The 23,737-nt window shown below is 42.0% G+C and overlaps 1 protein-coding gene across 1 annotated transcript in view; it reads right to left on the bottom strand.

Annotated features, from left to right (window-relative positions):
• The window catches only part of LOC115468038 (sodium/hydrogen exchanger 2-like), an 85,636-nt gene that overhangs the window by 40,085 nt on the left and 21,814 nt on the right, over positions 1 to 23,737 (bottom strand). Inside the window, exon 3 of the mRNA XM_030199550.1 lies at positions 8,427 to 8,677. Coding sequence (XP_030055410.1) covers positions 8,427 to 8,677 — 251 coding nt within the window. The remainder of the gene's footprint in view (positions 1 to 8,426; positions 8,678 to 23,737) is intronic.

The following is a 23,737-nucleotide window of genomic DNA, read 5'->3' as shown; positions in this document are numbered from 1 at the left end:
CAACGCTGTGTTGTGGCCGCAAGGCCTGCATCAGGAGTCTGTGTATTTGTATTGGGAAAAAGAGAGTTCAGAGCTGGGCACACTTAAAATGCCTCATTAAGGGGCTGACGGTAGGGCTATTGTGCATGTGTAGCATGCACCAAACCAACACTATTGCCTGGTTAGCATGCCCACCCAGTGGTAGTTTCAAAGTTGGCATGTGCTGTTTCCCGCAGTAGAACATATTTTTCTATTTTCTACTGCAGGGGCGTTCCCAGCAGTAATTGGCAGAGCGGTCACATTGGCAAGTGCTGCATTAGTATTTTTCACAAGATTGCTTGTCATACTATCCAGTTGGAACTTCACGCCACGGTCTTTTTAAAGATCATCATGGCCAATCACTATGATTCCTGAACTCTCATTTTCCCAATGCAAATACACAGACTCCTGACGCAGGCCTTGCGGCTGAAACACAGCGTTGTGTTGAGTCATTTTGATTATTAATAAAGACTGTTTTACTCCAGATCTTTTTTTGGTCCTGTCTTTGGATACCCTGGTTTTCATTCCCACTCTCTTCCTTGACTTGAGTTTCTTTCTTTCTGCCTGTGTCCTTACCACCAACCATTGACCTAGCGGTAAGGGCTCACATGCTACATGCACGGTACTCATGCAGCACGTGCCAGTGCGGTGCATGCTATATGCACAATAGCCCTACTGCCACTTTGTAAAAGGGCCCCTTAATGAGGCATTTTAAGTGTGCCCAGCTCGGAACCATGGAATGCATTGAATTATACTTTTCCATATGCATGAGCTACATTATTCTTATTTTGACTATCCAAGTTATTCTGGTGAAGTCAGTTTCCTCCTGAAAAAGGCAAGAATATCGCAGAGTATGTTGGTCCATGTTACCATTGTGGCATAAGGGCATGAATCTACAAACACCTGTCCCTGAGTCTAACTCCACATTACTTCCTTTACATATGTGAGGAAGGTCTCACTACAGAAATTCCTTTATTGATGGAATGCTCACAAAGGACCTGGTCTATGGTACTCACCAGGATCTGGAAATCCTTTTTTGTTTTTGTAAGAAGCAGCACGCAGGCCTCTGTGTAGAAGCTAAATGTATGCTGCCTAGACTCTTCCCACTGCATGATTAGAGATGTTACTGTTGGCTACTTTGCAGCAACAGAAGAGAGGGTCAAAGTACACACAACAATACAAATGCATAAAAAGCACCAAGGACCATTCAAGAATTGAAAAGTCAAGAGTCTTTTATTGCTAGACCTGACACGGGTCATGTGTTGGTGTTAAACACCTGTATCAGGGGTCTGGAACAAAAATACACGTAAAAACCATTGATACATCACAATGCAACAAAATAGCTGATAGAAAAATGGATTGAATATTCATGCTAAATCAAAAACATACAACACATGCAAAGTGCACTAATATTGCCATTAATGTGTAGAACTTGCAAAAACATTAATACGGGAGCACTTATGCTAACTCTGCATTATTCAGTTAGCACAGGCTAATCATAACATACAGGCAAGATAAATAAGGAATGCCCATTCTCTGCCCATGACACACCTACTCCAAAAATATTTTTAAAAGATCAGTAACAAAACAGGCAGAATATCACAAAACGTTTTAATGTATTTCTTATGTAGTCTGTTTGCACACACTAACCACATGTTAAGGGCTTTTAACCCTTTAGTAAGAGGCCCCCTTAGACATTTATGCAAGCTAAATGCTAAAGAACCAGCTTATCCAGGTTGGGACCTGAACAATTTCCCCTGGATTTTTCAAGGCACTGCTCAATGCAAAGCCTTTGTAAAATACATGTCAATGATGTGGAGGGCTGCACACCCATGTCTCCATACATCTGGTAGAAGCAATGATTTTTGACTCATGTTACTCCCCTTCTCTGCACTGAACATTGTTTGCCAGTCTCTTCCAGGATTAAGTTTAAACAGATTTATTTGGTCTTTAAGTCTCGCCTTCCCTCTGCCCCCCCTCCAATATCTTTTGTCTCTGCTTACTGCTTACATATCCTCCCGTTCTCTTTGTTCTTCATCTGGAAACTTTCTATTAGTTTCCTCTCTTCCTTTTTAATCTTACTATCTCTAGAGAAGCTAGTTTTAGTTTTCAGGGACCTTCTCTATGGAGCTCTCTTCCATCTCATTTTCGCCTTGAAACATCTCACCTGAAATTTAAGCCTTGCTAAAAACCTTCATTTTCAAAGAGGCTTTTAACACTCCCTTCTGATTGTGTTGCCCCTTTCCCTATGTTTCTAGCTACCTCCATAGACAACTTGCGGTATAGCAAGCACTGAGAAGAAAGAAAGAAAGAAAGAAAGAAAGAAAGAAAGAAAGAAAGAAAGAAAGAAAGAAAGAAAGAAAGAAAGAAAGAAAGAAAGAAAGAAAGATTACATGTGAATAATGAAATGCATGTTCCTATACTCCACTGCATGTGAGGACACCTTTCTAAAAAATCACTGTTCCCATTCTCCACACATACCCCAATCACATCCTTCTAACATTGATCCCCTCAGACCCTCAACAGCTGATCCCCTCCAGCAAAGAACCCCCTGCATCTGATCCTCCCATAGCATCTAATCACCTCCATCAACAAGGACACCCCAGTATCCAAATCTCCTGGCATAAAGAACCGTATGGTTGCCCGTAAGCAGACTCCATCACCCGATCTTCCTACCCCAGCTTTTGACTGTTGAAAACAAGAATTATTTTAAATCACGTTACAGTGGTTTTCCCTTTCTGTTTAGTATGGAAGTATTTATTCATATCAATGTTTTAGGTTTTATTTACTATTATTATTCTTCATGTTATATGAATGCTCTTGCTGTTTTGTTCTTTATATTAGCTTTTCACTTTAAAATCACATCACATTTGCATAGCTTTTAAATTTTATATTTGTTATATATATGTTTTAAGCTTTATTTACTTTCAAGATGTTCATGTTTCATGACATATGAATGCTCTAGCTGTTTTGTTCTTTATTTTCTCATTTGATATTTGCATAGTTTTCAGATTATATATGTATTATCATTTGTTTTTAGTGTTATATTCTTTTATATTTTGTTTATATATTGTTTTTATTTGTAGACTCCTGATGTAGGCCCTTTGGCCGAAACACAACGTTGTGTCGAGTCAATATACTGATTAATAAAGTTTGGTTCATCTTCACTCTGGAACTCCTGGTTTTTTACCCACTGTTTTTTTGTTGTATTGTGACTATCCATGGGATTTCGTTGAGTTCTCCACATTTGTGGATTCTCTACTGGTTTGTTTCCCGGAACTCTACCATGGCTTTCCTCTCCAAAATACTTGAGCGTGTCGTTCACAGCCGCTGCCTTGATTTTCTCTCCTCTCATGCCATCCTCGATCCACTTCAATCCGGCTTTCGCCCTCTTCACTCGACAGAAACAGCACTCTCTAAAGTCTGTAATGACCTGTTCCTTGCCAAATCCAGAGGCCACTACTCCATCCTCATCCTCCTTGATCTATCCGCCGCTTTTGACACTGTCAATCATTGCCACACTGTCCTCATTTGGGTTCCAGGGCTCTGTCCTCTCCTGGTTCTCCTCCTATCTCTCCCACCGCACCTTCAGAGTTCACGCTGATGGCTCTTCCTCCACCCCTATCCCCCTATCTGTTGGTGTTCCCCAGGGATCTGTCCTTGGACCCCTTCTCTTCTCAATCTACACCTCTTCCCTGGGCTCCCTGATCTCATCTCATGGTTTCCAGTATAATCTCTATGCTGATGACACCCAGCTATATCTCTCCACACCAGACATCACCGCAGAGACCCAGGCAAAGGTATCAGCCTGCTTATCCGACATTGCTGCCTGGATGTCCAATCGCCACCTGAAACTGAACATGGCCAAGACCGAGCTCATTGTCTTTCCACCAAAACCCATGTCTCCTCTTCCTCCACTTTCTATCTCAGTTGATAACACCCTCATCCTCCCCGTCTCATCTGCCTGCAACCTCGGAGTCATCTTTGACTCCCCCCTCTCCTTCTCTGCGCATATCCAGCAGATAGCCAAGACCTGCCGCTTCTTCCTCTTTAACATCAGCAAAATTCGCCCTTTCCTCTCTGAACTCACCACCCGAACTCTCGTCCACGCTCTCATTACCTCTCGCCTTGACTACTGCAACTTACTCCTCACCGGCCTCCCACTTAGCCATCTATCCCCCCTTCAATCTGTTCAGAACTCTGCTGCATGTCTCATATTCCGCCAGAACCGATATACTCATATCACCCCTCTCCTCAGGTCACTTCACTGGCTTCCAATCAGATACTGCATTCAATTCAAGCTTCTCCTTACCTACAAATGCACTCAGTCTGCTGCCCCTTACTACCTTTCTACCCTCAACTCCCCTTACATTCCCGCCCATAACCTCCGTTCACAGGACAAATCCCTCCTCTCTGTACCCTTCTCCACCACCGCCAACTCCAGGCTCCACTCATTCTGCCTCGCCTCTATGCTTGGAACAACCTTCCTGAGCCCTTACGCCAAGCCCCCTCCCTGCCCATCTTCAAGTCTTTGCTTAAAACCCACCTCTTCAATGCTGCATTCGGCACCTAACTCTTACCGTTCAGTAAATCCAGACTGCCCCAATTTGACCGCCCCTATCGGACTGACCATTCACTTGTCTCTTAGATTGTAAGCTCTTTGAGCAGGGACCGTCCCTCTATGTTAATTTGTACAGCGCTGTGTAACCCTAGTAGCGCTTTAGAAATGTTAAGTAGTAGTAGTTGGACCAATGTTTTGAGCGTCAGCAATGAACATTTAAATCAACTTCTACAACATCTAGACCAAGAGGAAGAACAACAGCAACCACCTGAAATATCACTTATGCAACAATGGTTAGTAATTATTAACATTAAAAAGAATATAATAAGAAATGATCTACATTTCTTCACTATGTTAAACTATTGCAGATCCAAACGTATTCCCCGAGGCCTTAGGATATCCAAGGCACCTACTATGTTTTTAGACAATCAGACTTTTTTAGACAAATGGTGTGCCATTCTGAATAAATGCAGTTTGGACTTGATGATTTTGATTGCAGAAACATCACAATCTAAAAGTAAAGAGCTACAAGAATCCTGTTCAGAAGGAATGGATCCTAAGGAACTTAGCCGAGATTGGGTGGCAGAGCCAGCCGGTGGTGGGAGGCGAGGATAGTGCTGGGCAGACTTATACGGTCTGTGCCAGAGCCAGTGGTGAGAGGCGGGGCTGATTGTTGGGAGGCGGGGATAGTGCTGGGCAGACTTATACGGTCTGTGCCCTGAAGAGGACAGGTACAAATCAAAGTAGGGTATACACAAAAAGTAGCACATATGAGTTTGTCTTGTTGGGCAGACTGGAAGGACCATGCAGGTCTTTTTCTGCCGTCATTTACTATGTTACTATGTTACCAGGGTTTCATGGTCCCTGATACCTAAAGGGAGCAGGATTAAAGCTCAATTGCTCTAGCTCCTCTTTGTCCCAGGTTCAAAATAATATCTGTGACAGCTAGCAGTAATGTTATGATATTACTGCTAGGGGTCAGATTGCCAGCAGAAATAACTGGATTGGATTGGATTTATTATTTTTAAACTGCCCTTGTCCAGGGCATCTTACAAAAATGCATACATAAAATCACATAAAAAGAAAATACAAAACAAATTCTTCATACTACACAATCAGGAGAAAAGTAATGCCCAAGTTTCTTAAACAGACAAAGAAGTAACATTAATAGGTACACAATATGCCAGGCATAGCAAATGTACTTTCAGTTGGCATTTAAATGTTTGTTCAAGTCGTTCATTTTTAAGATGATTTGGCAGCTTATTCTACATTGATGGCCCTGTAAATAATAGCCCCGATATTCAGACCGCAGAAGATAGCCAGGCTGTCTCCCGTGGTCAGCGCTAAACCTGGATATTCAATGCCAATCCTTTTATGGTGACCGGCATTGAATATCCAGTTTAACTTTGACTGGCCAAATTTTAACCGGCCACACTGATATTCAGCACTGGTTGCTTAAAGTGAGATTGGCCAAAGTTATTCTAGCTATTGTGGTGGCCAAATATGGCCGTCACACTTGGTCGATCGGGTTTTGAAAATCAGGGGATAGCTGGTTATATCGCTCGATTTAACTGGCTATCTTAAAGCTGCTATCTGGTGATATTCAGCATTGGATAGCCAGCTATCCAGTGCTGAATATCACCAGATAGCTGCTTAAATGCCGTTTAGCAGCCTTTTTGTTTTAAATATCAGGTGGAATATGTTTAGCTTCACAGTAATCAAAAGAAAGAAAGAAAGAAAGAAAGAAAAAAGCTCTCACATTAACTGTGGCACAGAAAAAAGTACTTAAATCTATCCCACTAGAGATTCTGTGGAATGTATCTGTTCTAATTTTGAAATTACAACAAGGGATTTTTCCAGAATATCAAATAATTAGGTTCCCAATTGATGAATTTTGGGAGGGAATTCCACCATTTGGTACAGAGATAAAGGAGTCCTGACATGTAGATTGACTTGTGTATCACATTTTTGGACCTGGGATAGTGGAGGGCTAGATAATCTCTTGAACCAGGGAGAGCGTTGCAAAGGGGGGATCAATTAAAGGTTGTATATAATCAGGGGTTAAGCCATATAGAGTTTTGAAAACAAATGTACATTGTTTGAATGTTATTCTGGCTTTGATTGGGAGCCAGTGTAACTTTATAAGCAAAGGGCCTGCACTTTCAAATTTCATAGCCTTGTAGACTAATTTGGCTGCTGTATTTTAATATAAGATTCAAGGTGAGTTACTGACAACAAATGTCAGGAAAGTTCAAGAAAGTGACATAATAAAAAGCAAATATTAACCTCCCTCAGACCTAACAAACAAATATGTTTTTAAGGCTTTGCGAAATAGAAGATAACTACACAGTGAGCATAATTCAAAAAGAAGATTATTCCAATATCGAACCACTATGAAAAAAAAAGATTGAAAAAAAAGCAGCTTTAATCCGTCAATTTTTTGTTGAAGGAAAAGCTAACAGTAAGCATGCATATGTTTTCACTTTTTTCTGGAGTGTTCCTTTTTTTGGCAAACTGGCCCCCTAGTGATAGTACTGCAAGACTACTGCTAGGTTGAAGAGACTACTATTTTGAGTCTATGAGCCACTAGGGCAGGGGTGTCTGCGGATGGCTTCTATCTCTCTACTACCTACCAAGTAGACCTCTGGTAGGTACTGGGGTGGGGAGCGTGTTTGGTAAGTATCAGGTTGCTCCTTGGGAACATTGGCCACACATTAATGCCTGATGCTTCCAGGGAGGAAAGATAACCTCTTGAATAATACAGTTTGTTAAATTTATTGCAAGCTATGTTAATTATTTTGAATAACAATGACCTGCTTTGCATACAGATGCATTTTTTGCATCTTATTATTATTTAACATGCAACATGTTTAACATTTCTATGTTAAAGGCAAATAAAACACTTCAGTCATTAATGGTCGGTCCATCCCATATTCTAACACTACTCAAACATTAGGCATCATCTTTGACTCTAAACTCACCTTCAAACCACATATTAATAAAGTAATTCAAGCCTCTTTCATTGCTCTCTACCATATTTGCTCAGTTAAACCCTACCTGCCATTATCCTGTATCCATTTTCTCTTACCCTCTTTGGTTATCCCTCACTTGGACTACTGCAACTCTCTCTCTCTACGGCTCTTTCAAGCACCTACAGCTAATACAATCAACTGCAGTCAAATTTCTCCATAACGCTTATAAATTTGATCATGTTGCACCGCTACTTCAACAAGAAAATTGGTTCTCCATTTCAGCCAGAATTTGCTTTAAACTACTCTCCATGATCTATAAAGGTCTCCTACTCGACACACTCAACTATAGTTCTAATCTCCTGATTCCATACACTCTTACTCATTCCCTATGGTCCTCCCAGTATCACTTATTGCAATTTCCCTCTTCTTCCAGCATCTGACTCAATATCACTCATGCAACTATATTCTCATATGCTGCTCCTAAACTGCGGAACACTTTACCGATTAGTATTAAATCACAACCCACAGTCTCCTCCTTCAAAAAGTTACATGAAACCTGGCTCTTTACTCGTGCTTTCATATTTTTTTTTCTATGTTCTCTTACTTTCTTCCTTTCTGAATTTTTATTGTTAACTGCTTTGATGCTTCTTTGTGATTAGCAGTATAGCAAATGCCTATAAATAAATATATATTTAGCAAATACTACATATTATTTCACTTTAGTAACTCTGATTCTGACTGAAATATACATCTCTAATACCTATGTACCTTTATACATTTTTCTCCCTAAACATTGCTATGTGACGTTACACTCTACATTACTATTATTTCATATACATGTATTGAAAATTTAAATCTCTTTGCTGGATACTCACGCCATGATGCCAGAAAAATGAAACATCTCAGCTATTAAGTATGACAAGTAGCTGAACAAGAAGACAAAAAGAGGCTCAATGACTCGAACTTTATGGGTGAAGCGCGTAGTAAATGCTGCTGCCAATCCCAAAATAATTCCAATTAGCACACCTCCAAGTCCCACCAGAAAGAATTTAGTAATTCCAGCAAAGATATCAATAGTTTCAATTGTTTGCATTTGGGAGAAATCTTTGAACAAATTGTATAGTACCTACAAAAGAAAAGTAAAGCAGATATTAAAACTTTGCCAATTCTTCAAGCTATTACTGCAAATACTACTGCATTAATTTAAGGATATCTGAAATGCAAAGGGATAGGGAATTAAAATACTTGCACTATTTTGAATTCAGACTAGTAATATTTAGGGTTTTGGTACATGGGTTTCTTGATCGTTGATGGAACCAGTGACATATGAATGTATGAGTGTATATTTTTCTTTATCGACTTCAGAAGGCGTATCAAAGTGGTTAGCAATACAAGTGATTATTATGCACCAAACCGTAAATCCCAAAAGGCTTAGGAGAAAAAGTAGGCCTTTAATCCAGATTTAAATTCAGGGAATGAAGATTCTAGGGCTCTGTCCTTGAGGGCCACTATGAGGTCAGGAATTCAGGATATCTCTAATGAATATGCTTATCCATATAACAACTATCCTTTAATTGCACTTTATTGAATATCACATAGCAAAACCTTTAAAATCTCATATCAAAGATAAACCAGCTACACACACATACACCCACACACATCCACATATTACACCAAACCTATCTAATACATTAAGAATGCCTACCTACTACATACAAATATAGCAGATTTGTATGTAGTAGGATTTGAAATTTGTGGTACAATTTCAGTGTTATAATAACTGGGGGGGGGGGGGTTGATATTCCTCTGGTACTTTTGCGTAAAGAGCAGCGCATGATCTTTACATGGAATACTATTTCTCCCTTGGGTCTGAATAGAGAGGTTGAATGGTTGAATGTGTGAGTGGGCAGGGTTTAGAGTATTTAAAACCGCTGAGAATCAGAGCACTCCATACGCATGCATTGGCGTTTACGCTGGGACATTGACACAGGAAGTGCCGTGAGTTCCTGTCTGCCCGATATCCATGAATAAGTTGCAGTCAACAATTGTAAATTGGGAGATATTATAAAACATATTTTAATGATTGAGATAAGTAGATTCATATGCATGATGATGGTTAATTTGTTTTAGGAATCCGACCCCTGATGATGCTCATGTAGCGAAACACAGAATGTGTAGGGTACGGGAAACTGTGCGTGATAAAGGGTTTGATTTGTGAAGATTAAAGGATCCAGACGTTACAACTGAATGCCTGCCGAGTTGAGGAGAAACTTGTTGGTAACGTGAAGTTAAATTTGGAGCTGAGGAAAATATTGCAGGAGTAGCAAAAACAGCAATAACAGCATTGGCTGATAAATATGGACTATCAGTGAAGCTTCTGAAGGCAGTTTCATGAAAGAACTTTGCAATTGGAGTATGGGTTTGGGTTGAAGCACGTAGATTTCTGCTATATTTGTATTTAGTAGGTAGGCATTCTTAATGTATTAGATAGGTTTGGTGTAATATGTGGATAGTGTGGGTGTATGTGTGTGTAGCTGGTTTATCTTTGATATGAGATTTTAAAGGTTTTGATATATTTGTGATATTCAATAAAGTGCAATTAAAGGATAGTTGTTATATGGTTTAGTATTGTTACGTGGTCTACAACTATAAGTATATTTTACCCAGTCTAGTGATTTGTGTTTATTGAATATGCTTGAGAAAGATTTACATGACTACTACCTCCATTGTATGCAAATCTCACCCCTTGTACATCTGTTCAGTACCCATGTTAGTTTTAATCATTCCTATAATAATGTAACTTCCTAATCCCTTATTTGTCCTGTTTGCCTGTCTTGAATAGACTGTAAGCTCTGTCGAGCAAGGACAGTTTATTAAGTGTTTGGGTACAATGCTGTGCACATGTAGTACAGCAATAAATATACATAAGTACTGTACAGTCTCAATTATCTAGCTTAATGAGGACCAACAGGTTGTAAGATAACTGAAAAGTCAGATAATACAGAGACTCACTGAATCCATCCATTTGCTGCTGCATCCCTGGTATTGACCCCCTCCCCCAACCCCCAAAGCGCCTTTCCGGAATTGGCTCCTTCAAATTCCCTCCCCAGTATTGGCACCCCTAAAGTGCCTCCCAGTTGCCTGACCAATGTAGTCCCCCCCCCCCCCCCCCAGGGTCTACCTTTACAAGCCCTGGTGGTCCAGTGGTGAGTTGACATGAGTGATTCCCACTCACTTGTGCCCATGCAGCCTTCATCTTAAAAGTGGTCATCATGAACTCAGGTGATAGCCTTGTGAGACTTGTGCCTTGGACCCACTGCTGGACCACCAGGGCTTGTAAAGGTAGCCATTAATCAGGCGGCTGGGGAGGCACTTGGAGAGGAGGATACTGGTGACACATTTTGTGTGGTGGTCAATACAGGGGAGGCAGTTGCTGGTTACCCAACTCCCAACTGTCAGTTAATCCAAAGTGTCAGATAACTGAAGGTCAGCTAACCCGGACTCTACTGTAGTAGTAGTAGAAGTAAATGTCACGTTTTCACAAGTGGAAACTAGGTTGTGAGCCCTTGGGCCACTGCCGCGGAGCGGTAGTGGCAGGCAAAACCACCCCACACTGGAGGCTAGGCAAATCTCAGGCAAGCAGTTAGGCTTCACCTGTACCTGGCCACTTTCCACTAGGAGTTGAGCTCCCAGCTTCAGGTGGCCGACAGGACTTTGCAGGACAGGGCAGGAGCTGGATAACAGCTAGGCAGCACAGGGACTGAGTGTCAGAAGGGAAAGGAAGGAACCTGGGCAGCAAGGCAGAAAACTGGGCTAGACAATACAACACAAGGCAGGGACAGGACAAGCTAGGGGACAGAAACTGGAAGCTGCAAGCAGCCACTGAAACAGGGAACAAAACTGACTAACAAGACACAGAACTAAAAGCTGCAAGCAGCCACAAAGCCAGCACACAAACAGAAACTAAACACTGAGATACAAACAAGAAACAAGGCTAGGAAAACAAGTAAAACCTAAACTAAACCAAACACAGACTAACTAGAAACAGGCAAGAATCAAGGCAAGAATCTCAGACAAATCACTAGACTAGCAGAAGTGCAACAAGCACCAACATACCAGGGCCTTAGACGCAATGCATAGGCAAAGACAGAGAGGTTCCAAATGGCTAATAAGCCCAGCAGGCAGCTGAGACTCAGGTGCAACAATCACCAGGCAACTAAGGGTCGGGCAGTCTGGAAGATCCGGACTGGATTGAGCTGAAATCTGGAACGGGTGACAGCACACCGACAATCTAATACAGCCAGCACACAGAGACAGAGATAAAACTAACTCACAAAGAACAGACAGAAGCCAGCTCAGAAGCTGACCACAGGAAATAAGGTGAGTCTGAGAGGGGTCACAGCCACAGACGTGACAGTAAATCTCTGATGCATATTCATTAAGGATATGTAATGGACCCCCTGAATTTCAGCGAAGATGGGTGTGCTCGGAATATCTGTTGTTAGTAGTCATGACCGACATCTAAACTCACCCCGCTGAAACTTGAGGAGCTTACAGGTCACTAACCTCGCCTTTCATTCCCGTGAAATGAAAGGGGAAAAAAACTAAAATTGGATTTACCCTGGTTAGGGAAATAACCAAACTTACTGATGAAATTAATAAAGTTTGAATTTATTTGTCTATAAGAATATATATTAAAACAAAGGTTATCAAATAACATTGACAATTAAACTTTCATCCTTTGGAAAAATTCCCTTCACTTTTTAAACGTTTCCACAAATAAATATCCTTTTAACATTTTGTCATTCTTTCTGTTTCAGAACTCTCTTCCAATGTCAACACAATGAAAGAAATTCAGATAAGTACATATGTTCAATTATCCCTTACTTTTTAAAATAACCCTTTAAATAACCACAGGAGTCCAAATGCTTAGTTTTTCACCCAATGACTTCAAAATAACCAGTTTTTTCCCCTTCTATTCTCTTTCTCTCATTTCTATGTGTGTGTGGCTATTATTATTATAAAGAATTTGATTCTTTGTGTTTTTCTCTTACAGGTTCGTCTAGAGTTTTCAATCCCGGGAGACTTTTCAGTAAGTTTGTATTTTTTTCTTGCACTATTTAACCCAGTTCACTTAGCTGTCAGGTATTGCCGCAGTTCACAGAAGTCTTTCTTGCGTCGGGGCCCTTGTCGTCTTCTGATCACCAGCCGGTCCCGTCTGGTCGAAGGTTCCACCTATACCTCACAGTTAAGCAACTCAAAGTGGGCAAAACCCTGTCTTTCCTACTGTCTGGAACATCCTTTTCACTGGTGGGGCATATTAACAAATACTGTGGCCAGTTACAATCTAACAAAATAAAATTAACTATAACAATCCCTAATACTTCCAAGCCTAGCTAATTTGTTTTTTTATTTCCCTATACTGTGCAAGAGTGACTGACAGCCACTATGTATCACACTCAACATTCCATGCATATCCCCTTTACATCTCAAACAGATACCTAAATCATCCAAACCCTTCCTATTTTTCTTCCTTGTTTCCACCTATCCCATTCACCCTGCTATCAATTAGCTTTCATTCAATCACTACAGCTCTTGTCTCATTGCAATTCATCCAAAAAAATCCCAAAATTCTTCAAATAAGAGAAAATTAATTTCAAACTCTACCCCAATCACACCTTCACCACAACACTATTATTACCACCCAAACTCTCTCCAACACTTTTCTTTTCCACAAATTTCCCCTCTGACTTTCCCACTCACAGCAGCACTGCCTCACGCTTTCACTGTCAGACGCTCTCCTCTACAAACAAACACCCTTGTCTTACAGCTGCTTTAGTACCTTCAATCACCAAAATTCCTTTAAAATCTTTCTTTCCCCTCTCTTTCATCAAAATCACCCTTTACCTGCTCACACACAGCACACCAGCTACTCTCACCTTGGCAATCAAAAACACTCTGCCACATCCCAGCACTTCCTCTATCTCTCTGGCTGTCCAACTCACTCAGAGCTCACTCACACTTCATCCTTCTCCTACAAAGCAGCAGGCTCAACACAACTGCCACAAACCCCCGTTTCCTAGGAAACTCCTCCTTAGCTTCCCATTCCAAACCCTTCTCAAGATTCCAAGCTACATTGCTGACTGGCGGAATGTTCACCAGCACAAGTAAATCCCCATTTTACCACTTTGTTTTTTCCTTCTTTTCCTAACCCCATGTTACAGATATCCTGAACCTGACCTGTTGGCAGCCCTCAAGGACTGGGAGTGAAGACACAAAGATAAAGTGGTATAGGGTTCCACAGCAGTGGAGCTGGAGCATAGAAATCAGACTGACATGTATTTTCCAGCTGGACCCTAATCAGAAAGGAATAGCAAGGAGGTATATGCTTTGAGATCACAGGGTCCTAGCAAGAACATAGGGAATTATAGGCTGACCTTTCTAAGTAAACTGCCCTGTCAGAGCAAGAATCTTAAATGTGACTCTATAAGCAATCAGAAGCCTATCCAGCCAACATTCAGCCCACAGCAGTCAGAGTTTTGTTTTTTTAAACACTGACTGCCATGAGCAGATTTTGCCCCAGGAATTCAATGCCAGGCCATGTCCAAGCACTGGCATTGAATATCTGAGGCTAATTGTTTAGGAGCTGGCCTCCAGTGTCAGCCTCATGGTACTTCAAGTATTGTTTGGTTGATCATCTACTTTTTAAAAGTTGAACTATCCCACAGTTTGCAAAATTCACTCTAAATCTGTTTTGTAGCATTCTTTTGGTTATCAGAGTGCAATAATATGGAAGGATATACAGTATTCTATAGTAACGAAGTAAATGTAACTAGTTACTCTGTTTAAGTTTTGTGGAGGAAACTGTGAGTCCTCCAAATCTCATCAGAAGCCCACTGTACCCAAATATAGGTGCCCCCTTCACCTGTAAGGGCTATGGTAGTGATGTACAGTTGGGGGTAGTGGGTTTTGGGGGAGCTTAGCACACAAGGTAAGGGAACAATGGTGAGATGTGTACCTGGAAGCATTTTATGAAGTCCACTGCAGTGCCCCCTAGAGTGCCCTATTGCTTCCCTGGCATGTCAGGGGGACTAGTCTACTAAAAATGCTGGCTCCTCCTACATCCCAATGGCTTTAGTTTGGGCATTTTGCATTTGTTTTTTTTTTGTTGTTGAAAATGGACCAAAAAACAAAACGTCCAAATCACAAAATGTTGTTTGGAACAGTATTTTCGAAAGATATACATTTTTCTTTTTTGAAAATGACCTTCTTTCCTATTCAGATTTCGGATGTTTTTTGCAAAACGTCCAAAGTCAGACTTAGACGTCATATCAAAAATGCCCCTTCATGTCTGTTTGCAGGTACTTTATGCATAATCATTTGTGCCTACTTTGCATAAATATCTGGCTTCACTTCACAGTAAGTACAATTTCTGCAGGAATTTTATAAAGACACAGTCTACGTATAAGCCCCTTCTCAATATAACCTGATATTGAATTATCTTCTTAGCTACTAACCAATGTCAACCTGCTGCACTGATCTTGTCTACACAAGACATAAGCAGTCTTCCAGATATTGGATCAAATATATAAGCATCTGCATTTCAACTAAAGCTTCTAGTTCTGTCACATAGACCCAGCTGCTAATTAATTCTTCCACAATCTTTCTACATTTTTGCACTTATTGAAAGGCACAGCTTTTTTCTGCTTAAGAATGGGGACATGATATATTTACATTGAATGGGTAGTCATTACACTACAGAAACCCAGCTGCAAAATATATTGGTGGTTATTTTAGAAGCTTTATTCTTGTTTTGGATGTCTCAAAAACTGGCATTTAGAAATCTATATTGCATGGCCATCCAAATCCCAATTTTACAGAGGCAGGATATGGACTGCAGTACACCCACATGGCAAGGAGGCATGGTCTGAGCATGTTGTGGGTGAGATTAGGGTGCACCCAAATTATGGATGTCCAACTCCGATCACAGAAGGAGAAGGGACGTCCATGTCTAAAAAGATGGACATCTGCATTTAGACCTGGTATTTGTCACATCCAGGTTACAGAAATGTGCTCTAAGAAGCTGTCTATTGGAGTGATTAAGGCACATCACCTCCTTAACCCCCCAGTGGTTGCTGTCCCCCTCCTTGTCCCCTGAACGTGAAATCTGCATGGGAAACAGGAGTCTATGACATCTTCAGGTATTATGGACATTCTTAGCAGAGTGACATGGAGTCTTGAGGAGTAGCCTAATGGTTAGTGCAGTGGAGTGGGAACCTAGGGACCCAGATTCAAATCCCAATTCAGTTTTGTTTTTTAATTGTGAGCCATCCAGGAATAGAAAAAAAGACCTATTGTACTGAATATATAAGATACCTGCAAATCTGAAGCCTATTGAAGTGGTGTACGTTCAGGTACAGTAGGTCTTTTTCTGTTCCTGGAGGACCCACAATTCAAAAAAAAGAAAAAAAAGCACAAACAGATGAAATAGGATTTGAACTTGGGTCCTCTGATTCTCATTCCACTGCTCTATTAAGCTACCCCTCTGTTCTGCATGGCCATTTGTGTGGCCATTTTTATAAGATGGACTTTCCTCTGCTGTCATGTAGGCATGTCCAGTGGTGTGCTGGTAAATTTTTAACAACAGGCTCTCTCCCTGGTCCACCTCGGCGCCCCCCCTCCCCTCTCCCCGTCCACCACTGCGCCCCCCATCCACCTCTGCGCCCCCCATCCACCTCTGCGCCCCCCAAAATTGCAGAGCTGGCTATAGCCAGTTGGGGGGGGGGGGGCAATTCATTACTCTCTCCAGGAAAAAAAAATTAAATGACCCCAGGTTCCAATCTAATTCATGTTTAATGTGGGATAAAATGCCATAAATAAGTAAATAAATATAAACTTTTAATGTTGAGCACCTGATTCTCAAAGGGAACATATTCCAAACACTATAATGAAAATAAAATGATTTTTTCTACCTTTGTTGTCTGGTGACTGTTTTTCTGATCATGCTGGCCCAGTATCCAATTCTGCTGCTATCTGTCCTCTTAACTCCGTTTCCAGGGCTTCCTTTCCATTTATTTCTTTCCTTTCCTCCTTTCTTCTTCATTTCTGGTCCTCAGCTTCTGCCTATTTTCTTCATCCATGTGCAGTTTTTCTCCTCTCTTCCTTTTCCCTTATCTTATTTCCTTCCTCATTCTTCCCTCCCCTCCATCCATGTCCAGCATTTATTCTCTCTCCCCTCCTCTCCCCTGCCCTGCATCCACCCATGGCCAGCGACCCTTCTCTCCCCTGCCCTCCATCCACCCATGTCCAGCAGTGACCCTCCTCTCCCCTGCCCTGCATGCACCCATGGCCAGCGACCCTTCTCTCCCCTGCCCTCCATCCACCCATGGCCAGTGACCCTTCTCTCCCCTGCCCTCCATCCACCCATGTCCAGCAGTGACCCTCCTCTCCCCTGCCCTGCATGCACCCATGGCCAGCGACCCTTCTCTCCCCTGCCCTCCATCCAGCCATGGCCAGCGACCCTTCTCTCCCCTACCCTCCATCCACCCATGGCCAGCAGTGACCCTCCTCTCCCCTGCCCTGCATGCACCCATGGCCAGCGACCCTTCTCTCCCCTGCCCTCCATCCAGCCATGGCCAGCGACCCTTCTCTCCCTTGCCCTCCATCCACCCATGGGCAGCAGCTCCCTTCTCTCCCCTGCCACTCCCTCCTGACTTGTTCCACAAATTCACCTGATTCCTCCCTCCCGGTCCCTCACCGACCCTACCTTGGCCATCAAATTATTCGGGGCAGGCAGTGTTGCCTGCCCGCTGCCATCGCTGACTTTCCTCCGCCGCCTGATCGTGCTTCAAAATGGCCACCGAGACTTACAGAAGTCTCGCGAGGCCGCCTCTGGAAGTCTCGGCGGCCATTTTTAAAGCGCAAACAGGCGGCGGAGGAAAGTCAGCGATAGCAGCAGGCAGGCAACACTGCCTGCCCCGAAGAATTCGATAGTCAAGGTAGGATCGGTGAGGGACCAGATGCGGAGGGAGGGAGAGCCGGCTCGCCCTTTCCAACAACCGGCTCACAAGTCCAGCCAAAATTTAACAACCGGATCTTGCGAGCCGGAGCAAGCCGGCTCTAGCACACCACTGTCTATGTCCCTTGTTTTCCCTCAAACATAACTTGGACCTTTCAGTTTGTAAAATGAATGTTCCTGTACATGAGTGTCCATCTCACATGTCTTTTAGAGCAAGCTGTATCCTGTTGTAAAATACATGTAGGATGGACGTCCATTTCTGACATTCTGACTCGGATATCCATATTCAGAGTTAGATGTCCTTTCTAAAATGTTCCACATGTAACATTATATTTAGACTTATGTAAATGTGAATAAGCTAGCATACATGAAATCTGATTTTGCATTGGTCATCTAGGTAGGGGAAAGAGCACCCAAATCTGGATTTTCACAGTATTTTACAAAAGACTTGTTGAATGTGAAACATTTTGCAAAATAACTACAAATGAGTGGGAAACATATGTAAGTACCAATTTTACAGCGGGATCACTTATTTTAGAAGGAAACACGTTTCAAAGAAAGATTGGCATCACTCTTGGCTCGGCACAAATAAATACTGAGATATGGAAATGGTAGGTTTACACAAAACTTGATGTCTAAGGGGTACCAATTAAGAAGCCAAGTTCCAAAACTCTGCTTTGGATTTTTGAAGTGGTTTTAAATACCATAGAAATAAGCACAGTTGCTTTCTCTATTAGTACTCTAAATTCAAATACGCAGTTAACTGACACTTTAGTTGTAAAATTGGAAATGCATGCATATTTTTCTGCCCACTCCAAACCATGGCCAAAATACACCACCTTCAAAACTATGTAGGTTGTGATAGATAGGTAAGGAGCAGTTTTTAAAAAAAAAATCACTACTTACACACATGTAAGCATTTACATGGTCAAACACCATTTTTCACACAAGCAAATGCTGTGCAAACCTTCAAAGATGACATCCAACATGATTCATTTGAAATGTTTGGTCTAGAGTCTAAGGTGGTGTGAAAACAGCCTGTTAGAGTGGATTATGTTGTTTTGGTTTCCATTGTAATTTTGATGGAAATTGTGGGGGTGTGAGTTGGTTGTGCACAGGAACAGGGATGGGTGAGTCCTTCTTTTACAGTGTCTCAAAACAATATTGTGACTAATTCCCGATGCCAGTTCTTGGATGTGCCACAAAGTCCCTTTGTTATTCTTGATTTCTGGCATGTTGTACTGCGGTGACTGATGCTCCTAACTGCAACAGTTTTCATCCTGGCAAGCTGTTCTATGAACTATAGTGTCCCTTTCTTATGACTACACCTAGTATTTCTCACGCCAGCATACTTTTATATGCACAGGGTATCCATGCTTTTTTCTTGTTTCTAGCAGCTTTATCACGATTTCTGGCTCCTTACACTACACTACCTTAAAACCTCTTCATCACACAAGGCGACTTATAAAACATCATGTTGAAGGGCATTTTAGAAAGGACATCCAGCTCAGAAGGTAGACATTCCAGTCAATATGTTATAAATGGACATTGAAGAAAAGAAAAAGAATGGAAGGAGCCAAACCCCAAGTCTGGATGTTCCAAATGGCTCTATTTATTTACAAAAAGTCTTCCAGGAACAATATCCAAAACAGGTGTACATGAAAAGTAGTGTAACGTAGGTAACTTCAGGATGAAAAAGACCCAACACTGCAGCGTTTTGGCAAAAAATTGCCTTTATCAGGGGTCCTATTATGAAGTACTCTAAGCACATAAAGGGGCTTCTCTTGCGGGCGCCCAAATCGGTATAATCGAAAGCCAATTTTTGGCGCCCCCAACTGTAGTCTGTCGCAGGGACGAACAAAGTTCCCGGGGGCATGTCAGAAGGGTAGCGAAGGCGGGACAGGGGCGTGCCAGGGCATGCTTAAGAGACAGGTGCCCTCAGCTGATAATGGAAAAAAGAAGGGCGGTCCTAGCGAGAATTTGATCCGCTTTTTTTGGACCCTTATTTTTAGGTCCCTGTCCCAAAAAAGTGCCCATACTGCCCAGATGACCACTGGAGGGAATCGGGAATGACCTCCCCTGACTCCCCCAGTGGTCACTAACCCCCTCCCACCAAAAAAAACAAACTTTAAAAACATTTTTTGCTAGCCTCTATGCCAGCCTGCAATGTCATACCCAGCTCCATGACAGCAGTATGCAGGTCCCTGGAGCAGTTTTTAGTGGGTGCAGTGCACTTCAGGCAGGTGGACCCAGGCCCATCCCCCCTACCTGTTCCACTTGTGCTGGTAAATGGGAGCCCTATAACCCCCCCAAAACCTACTGCACCCACATCTAGGTGCCCCCCTTCACCCATAAGTGCTATGGTAATGGTGTAGAGTTGTGGGGCGTGGGATTTGGGGGGCTCAGCACCCAAGGTAAGGGAGCTATCCACCTGAGAGCTATTTTTTTTTAATTTTTAAACGTGCCCCCTAGGGTGCCCGGTTGGTGTCCTGGCATGTGAGGGGGGCCAGTGTACTACGAATCCTGGCCCCTCCCATGAACAAATGCCTTGGATTTATTTGTTTTTGAGCCGGGCGCTTTCATTTTCCATTATCGCTGAATAGCAAAAACGCCCAGCTCACAAATTGTCAAATAAAACATGGACGTCTATTTTTTTCAAAAATACGGTTCGGTCCGCCCCTTCACGAACCCGTTCTCGGAGATAAACGCCCATGGAGATAGACGTTTTCGTTCGATTATGCCCCTCCACGTGTCTTAAGGATGCCATTCCAAACACTAGCAGGCTCATTTTTGAAAGAGAAGGACGTCCATCTTTCGACATAAATCAGAACATGGACGTCCTTCTCCCAGTGACGTCCAAATCGGTATAATCGAAACCCGATTTTGGACGTCTCCAACTGCAGTCCGTCACAAGGACATCCAAATTTCAAGGGCACGTGTCGGAGGTGTAGCGAAGGCGGGATTTGGGCGTGCCTAACACTTGGATGTCTGTCTTTGACCCATAATCGAAAAAAATCAAGGATGTCCATGACTAACACTTGGATGTTTTCACCCTGACGTGCTTTTTTTATGAATAACCCACAAAAAGGTTCCCGAAATGACCGTATGACCACCGAAGGAAATCGGCGATGACCTCCGGTTACTACCCAGTGGTCACTAACCCCCTCCCACCCTCAAAAAACATCTTTAAAAATATTTCGTGCCAGCCTCTATACCAGTCTCAGATATTATACTCAGGTCCATGATAGCGCATGCAGGTCCCTGGAGCAGTTTTAGTGGGTACTGCAGTGCACTTCAGACAGGCGGACCCAGGCCCATACCCCCCGTACCTGTTATGTTTGTGGAGGAAACAGCAAGCTCTCCAAAACCCACCACAAACTCACTGTACCCACATGTAGGTGCCCCCTTCACCCGTAAGTGCTATGGTAGTGGTGTACAGTTGTGGGTAGTGGGTTTTGGGGGGCTCAGCACACAAGGTAAGGGAACTATCTTCCTGGGAGCATTTTATAAAGTCCACTGCAGTGCTCCCTAGGGTGCCCAGTTGGTATCCTGGCATGTCAGAAGGTCTAGTGCATAACAATTGCTGGCTCCTCCCACGTCCAAATGGATTGCATTTGGATATTTTTGACATGGATGTCTTTGGTTTTGAAAATTGCCGAAACTCAAAAATGTCCATGTCTAGGGACATCCAAATCCAGGGACGTCAAAATTTAAGGATGTCCTTGGATTTGGATGTCTCTGAAGGTATTTTCAAAATGAAAGATGGACGTCCATCTTTTTTCGAAAATACGGTTTTAACCGCCCCCGGATTTCGACTTTTTGCAAAGATGTCCAAATCGCAACTTAGATGTTTCTTTCGAAACTGCGCCTCCACTGCTCATAGGTGAAGAATCCTTGTTACTAGTGTGCCTTAACTAAAGGGATAAGCTATAGTGTTCTTAGGGCCCTGTTTACTAAGCCGCACTGTAGGCATACTAACTTTTTAGCGCATGCTAACACTAGAGACACCCATTTTTAGCACATACTAATGCTAGAGACACCCATATATTCCTATGGGTGTCTCTAGTGTTAGCGTGTGCTAAAAAGTTAGCGCGCCTTAGAGTTCTATTCTATTCACTCACGTTTTGCAGAAATATCAGGACCCCCCCCTAAAAAATAGTTGTTTTTCTTGAATCATAAATAGTGTACATTCTTCATGAATAATCCCCCAGATTCTATATAGAGCGCCTAGTGTTCCGTGCCAAAATCCAAGCATATTCTGTAACAATGCATGTAACTTAATTGGCTTAACAAGCCAATCAGTGTTGTTAACAGCACTTAACAAGCAATAATGAGCACTAATTGGCAATAATTAGCATTTACGTGTATAATTTGCTAAGCATATTCTGTAATACACTGCACCTATATTCTAATGCGCGCAGGTAAAAGGGGTATGGTTATGGCAGGGAAAGGGCATTTTGTGGGTGTTCCAAAATTTACAAAGTTATAGAATATGGCCCAATGTGCCTAAATCTACACGCTGGGATTTACGCCACATTTTCATTGGTGTAAATGGAGGCACGTAGGTTTAGGCAACTAGAATATCAATTAAGCATATTCTATATACTGCACCTAAATATAGGTGCCCCTTATAGAATATGCTTAGGCAGAAATATTTCTGCATGGAATTTCTAGGCGCCATATATAGAATCTGGCCCAATGTATAGTATTCCACAATAATGCACACATTTTCAGAAGTGTGCATGCTATTTACAACAGGAAGGAAAATGATTTTTTTAGGGGAGGTTCCATGTCATTTCTGCAAAAAATGGTATAAAATGACTTGGGATATATCATTGCCAGCAAAAAAAGAGAGGGAAATCAAAGTGTGTTTGGTGAAAAGTTTGCTTTAGCAATGCTCTTGAACCATGCTTGTCTGGTGCTGTTTTGAAGAAATACTAACCTTGTATGTGATTTGTTTATGTTTGTTTGGATTTCAAATTTGGATAGCCATATCAATTAGACCCTTGACACAGCCATAGATGCCAAAACATGGCCCATGTTGGATCCTATGATAAAGATTTATTTGCTATCCCAGCTCTGGAGGCCATTAGTGCTTTTTTTCTTTGTGTTCTGGGATACATCATTGCATTTTCCATGTTGTTTCAATTGAATGTCAGTCACAAAACAGAGGAAAGCACCTCCACAGATAGAGTATATCACATATAAAACAGTCGAGAAAAAAAGGAACCTCTCACAAATGGTGTCCAAGAAACTTTATTCCAAAAAATCTTCAGAGGCACTAAAAGAAACCCAACACAACTTGTGTTTTGGCCCTACTGGCCTGCATCAGGGGTCTAGGAAATTGTATTGTAATATGTATCCCAGAAGAATTATCAAATATAGGTCTCTGTAGGAAGCTTGTGCACAAAAAGCTGCCTTGTCGCTGTATCCATAAAGGCCATCCCTTATCTATTCTATTCCTGGGCATTTAACCACCTCTTGGCCTGAGCCCTGCCCCTCTGACTCCGCGTTTTACATGGCAAGTTAGGAAAGGTGGCTTAACTGCAACATCACTGAGGAAGGGTTCTTAGGGCCCCCCTCCACTTTACCACTCACAATCCTGAATAAAGTAATGTAATTGCCATGTTAGTCCACTTCAAAGGTAATAAGCATAAAGGAAAATAAGGTTATACCTTTTTTATTGGACTAACAATAACATTTTTGACAAACTTTCAAAGGCACAGCTGTTTTCTTCAGGTTGGTTATGAGCAAAAACCTCTTGCTCATTACTGACCTAAAGAAGAAAGTTGCGCCTTTGAAAGCTTGTCTTCTGACTCACAGCTGCTCAGCTGAGTGATATAATCTGTTTTTCTGCATCCTATTTAATGCACAGTGAAAATAGATCTCATGTGACAATGATTATTTTGTTGTCAAAAATGGAAACAGAAAATTACATTTTGAGTATCAGATTCCATTTTCTCTGCATTGTATCTGAGTCTATGATTACCATTAGGAAATAGAAAACATAATAGGATCACAAAGAAATCACAAAAAGGAAGACAAAAGGTCTCATGTTTACAAAATTTATTTATCAGTTTTTAATTGTATTTATTCATAGAATTTAAAGCCTGCCTTTCCAACAAAAGATGAAGATGGTTGACAAGGAAACTACAAGACTCTTTAATA

The sequence above is a fragment of the Microcaecilia unicolor genome, chromosome 4, assembly GCF_901765095.1.
Source record: "Microcaecilia unicolor chromosome 4, aMicUni1.1, whole genome shotgun sequence".
In the NCBI taxonomy this organism is placed as follows: domain Eukaryota; kingdom Metazoa; phylum Chordata; class Amphibia; order Gymnophiona; family Siphonopidae; genus Microcaecilia; species Microcaecilia unicolor.
Note: the sequence above shows the minus strand (reverse complement) of the source record. Positions and strands in the feature narration are given on the sequence as shown.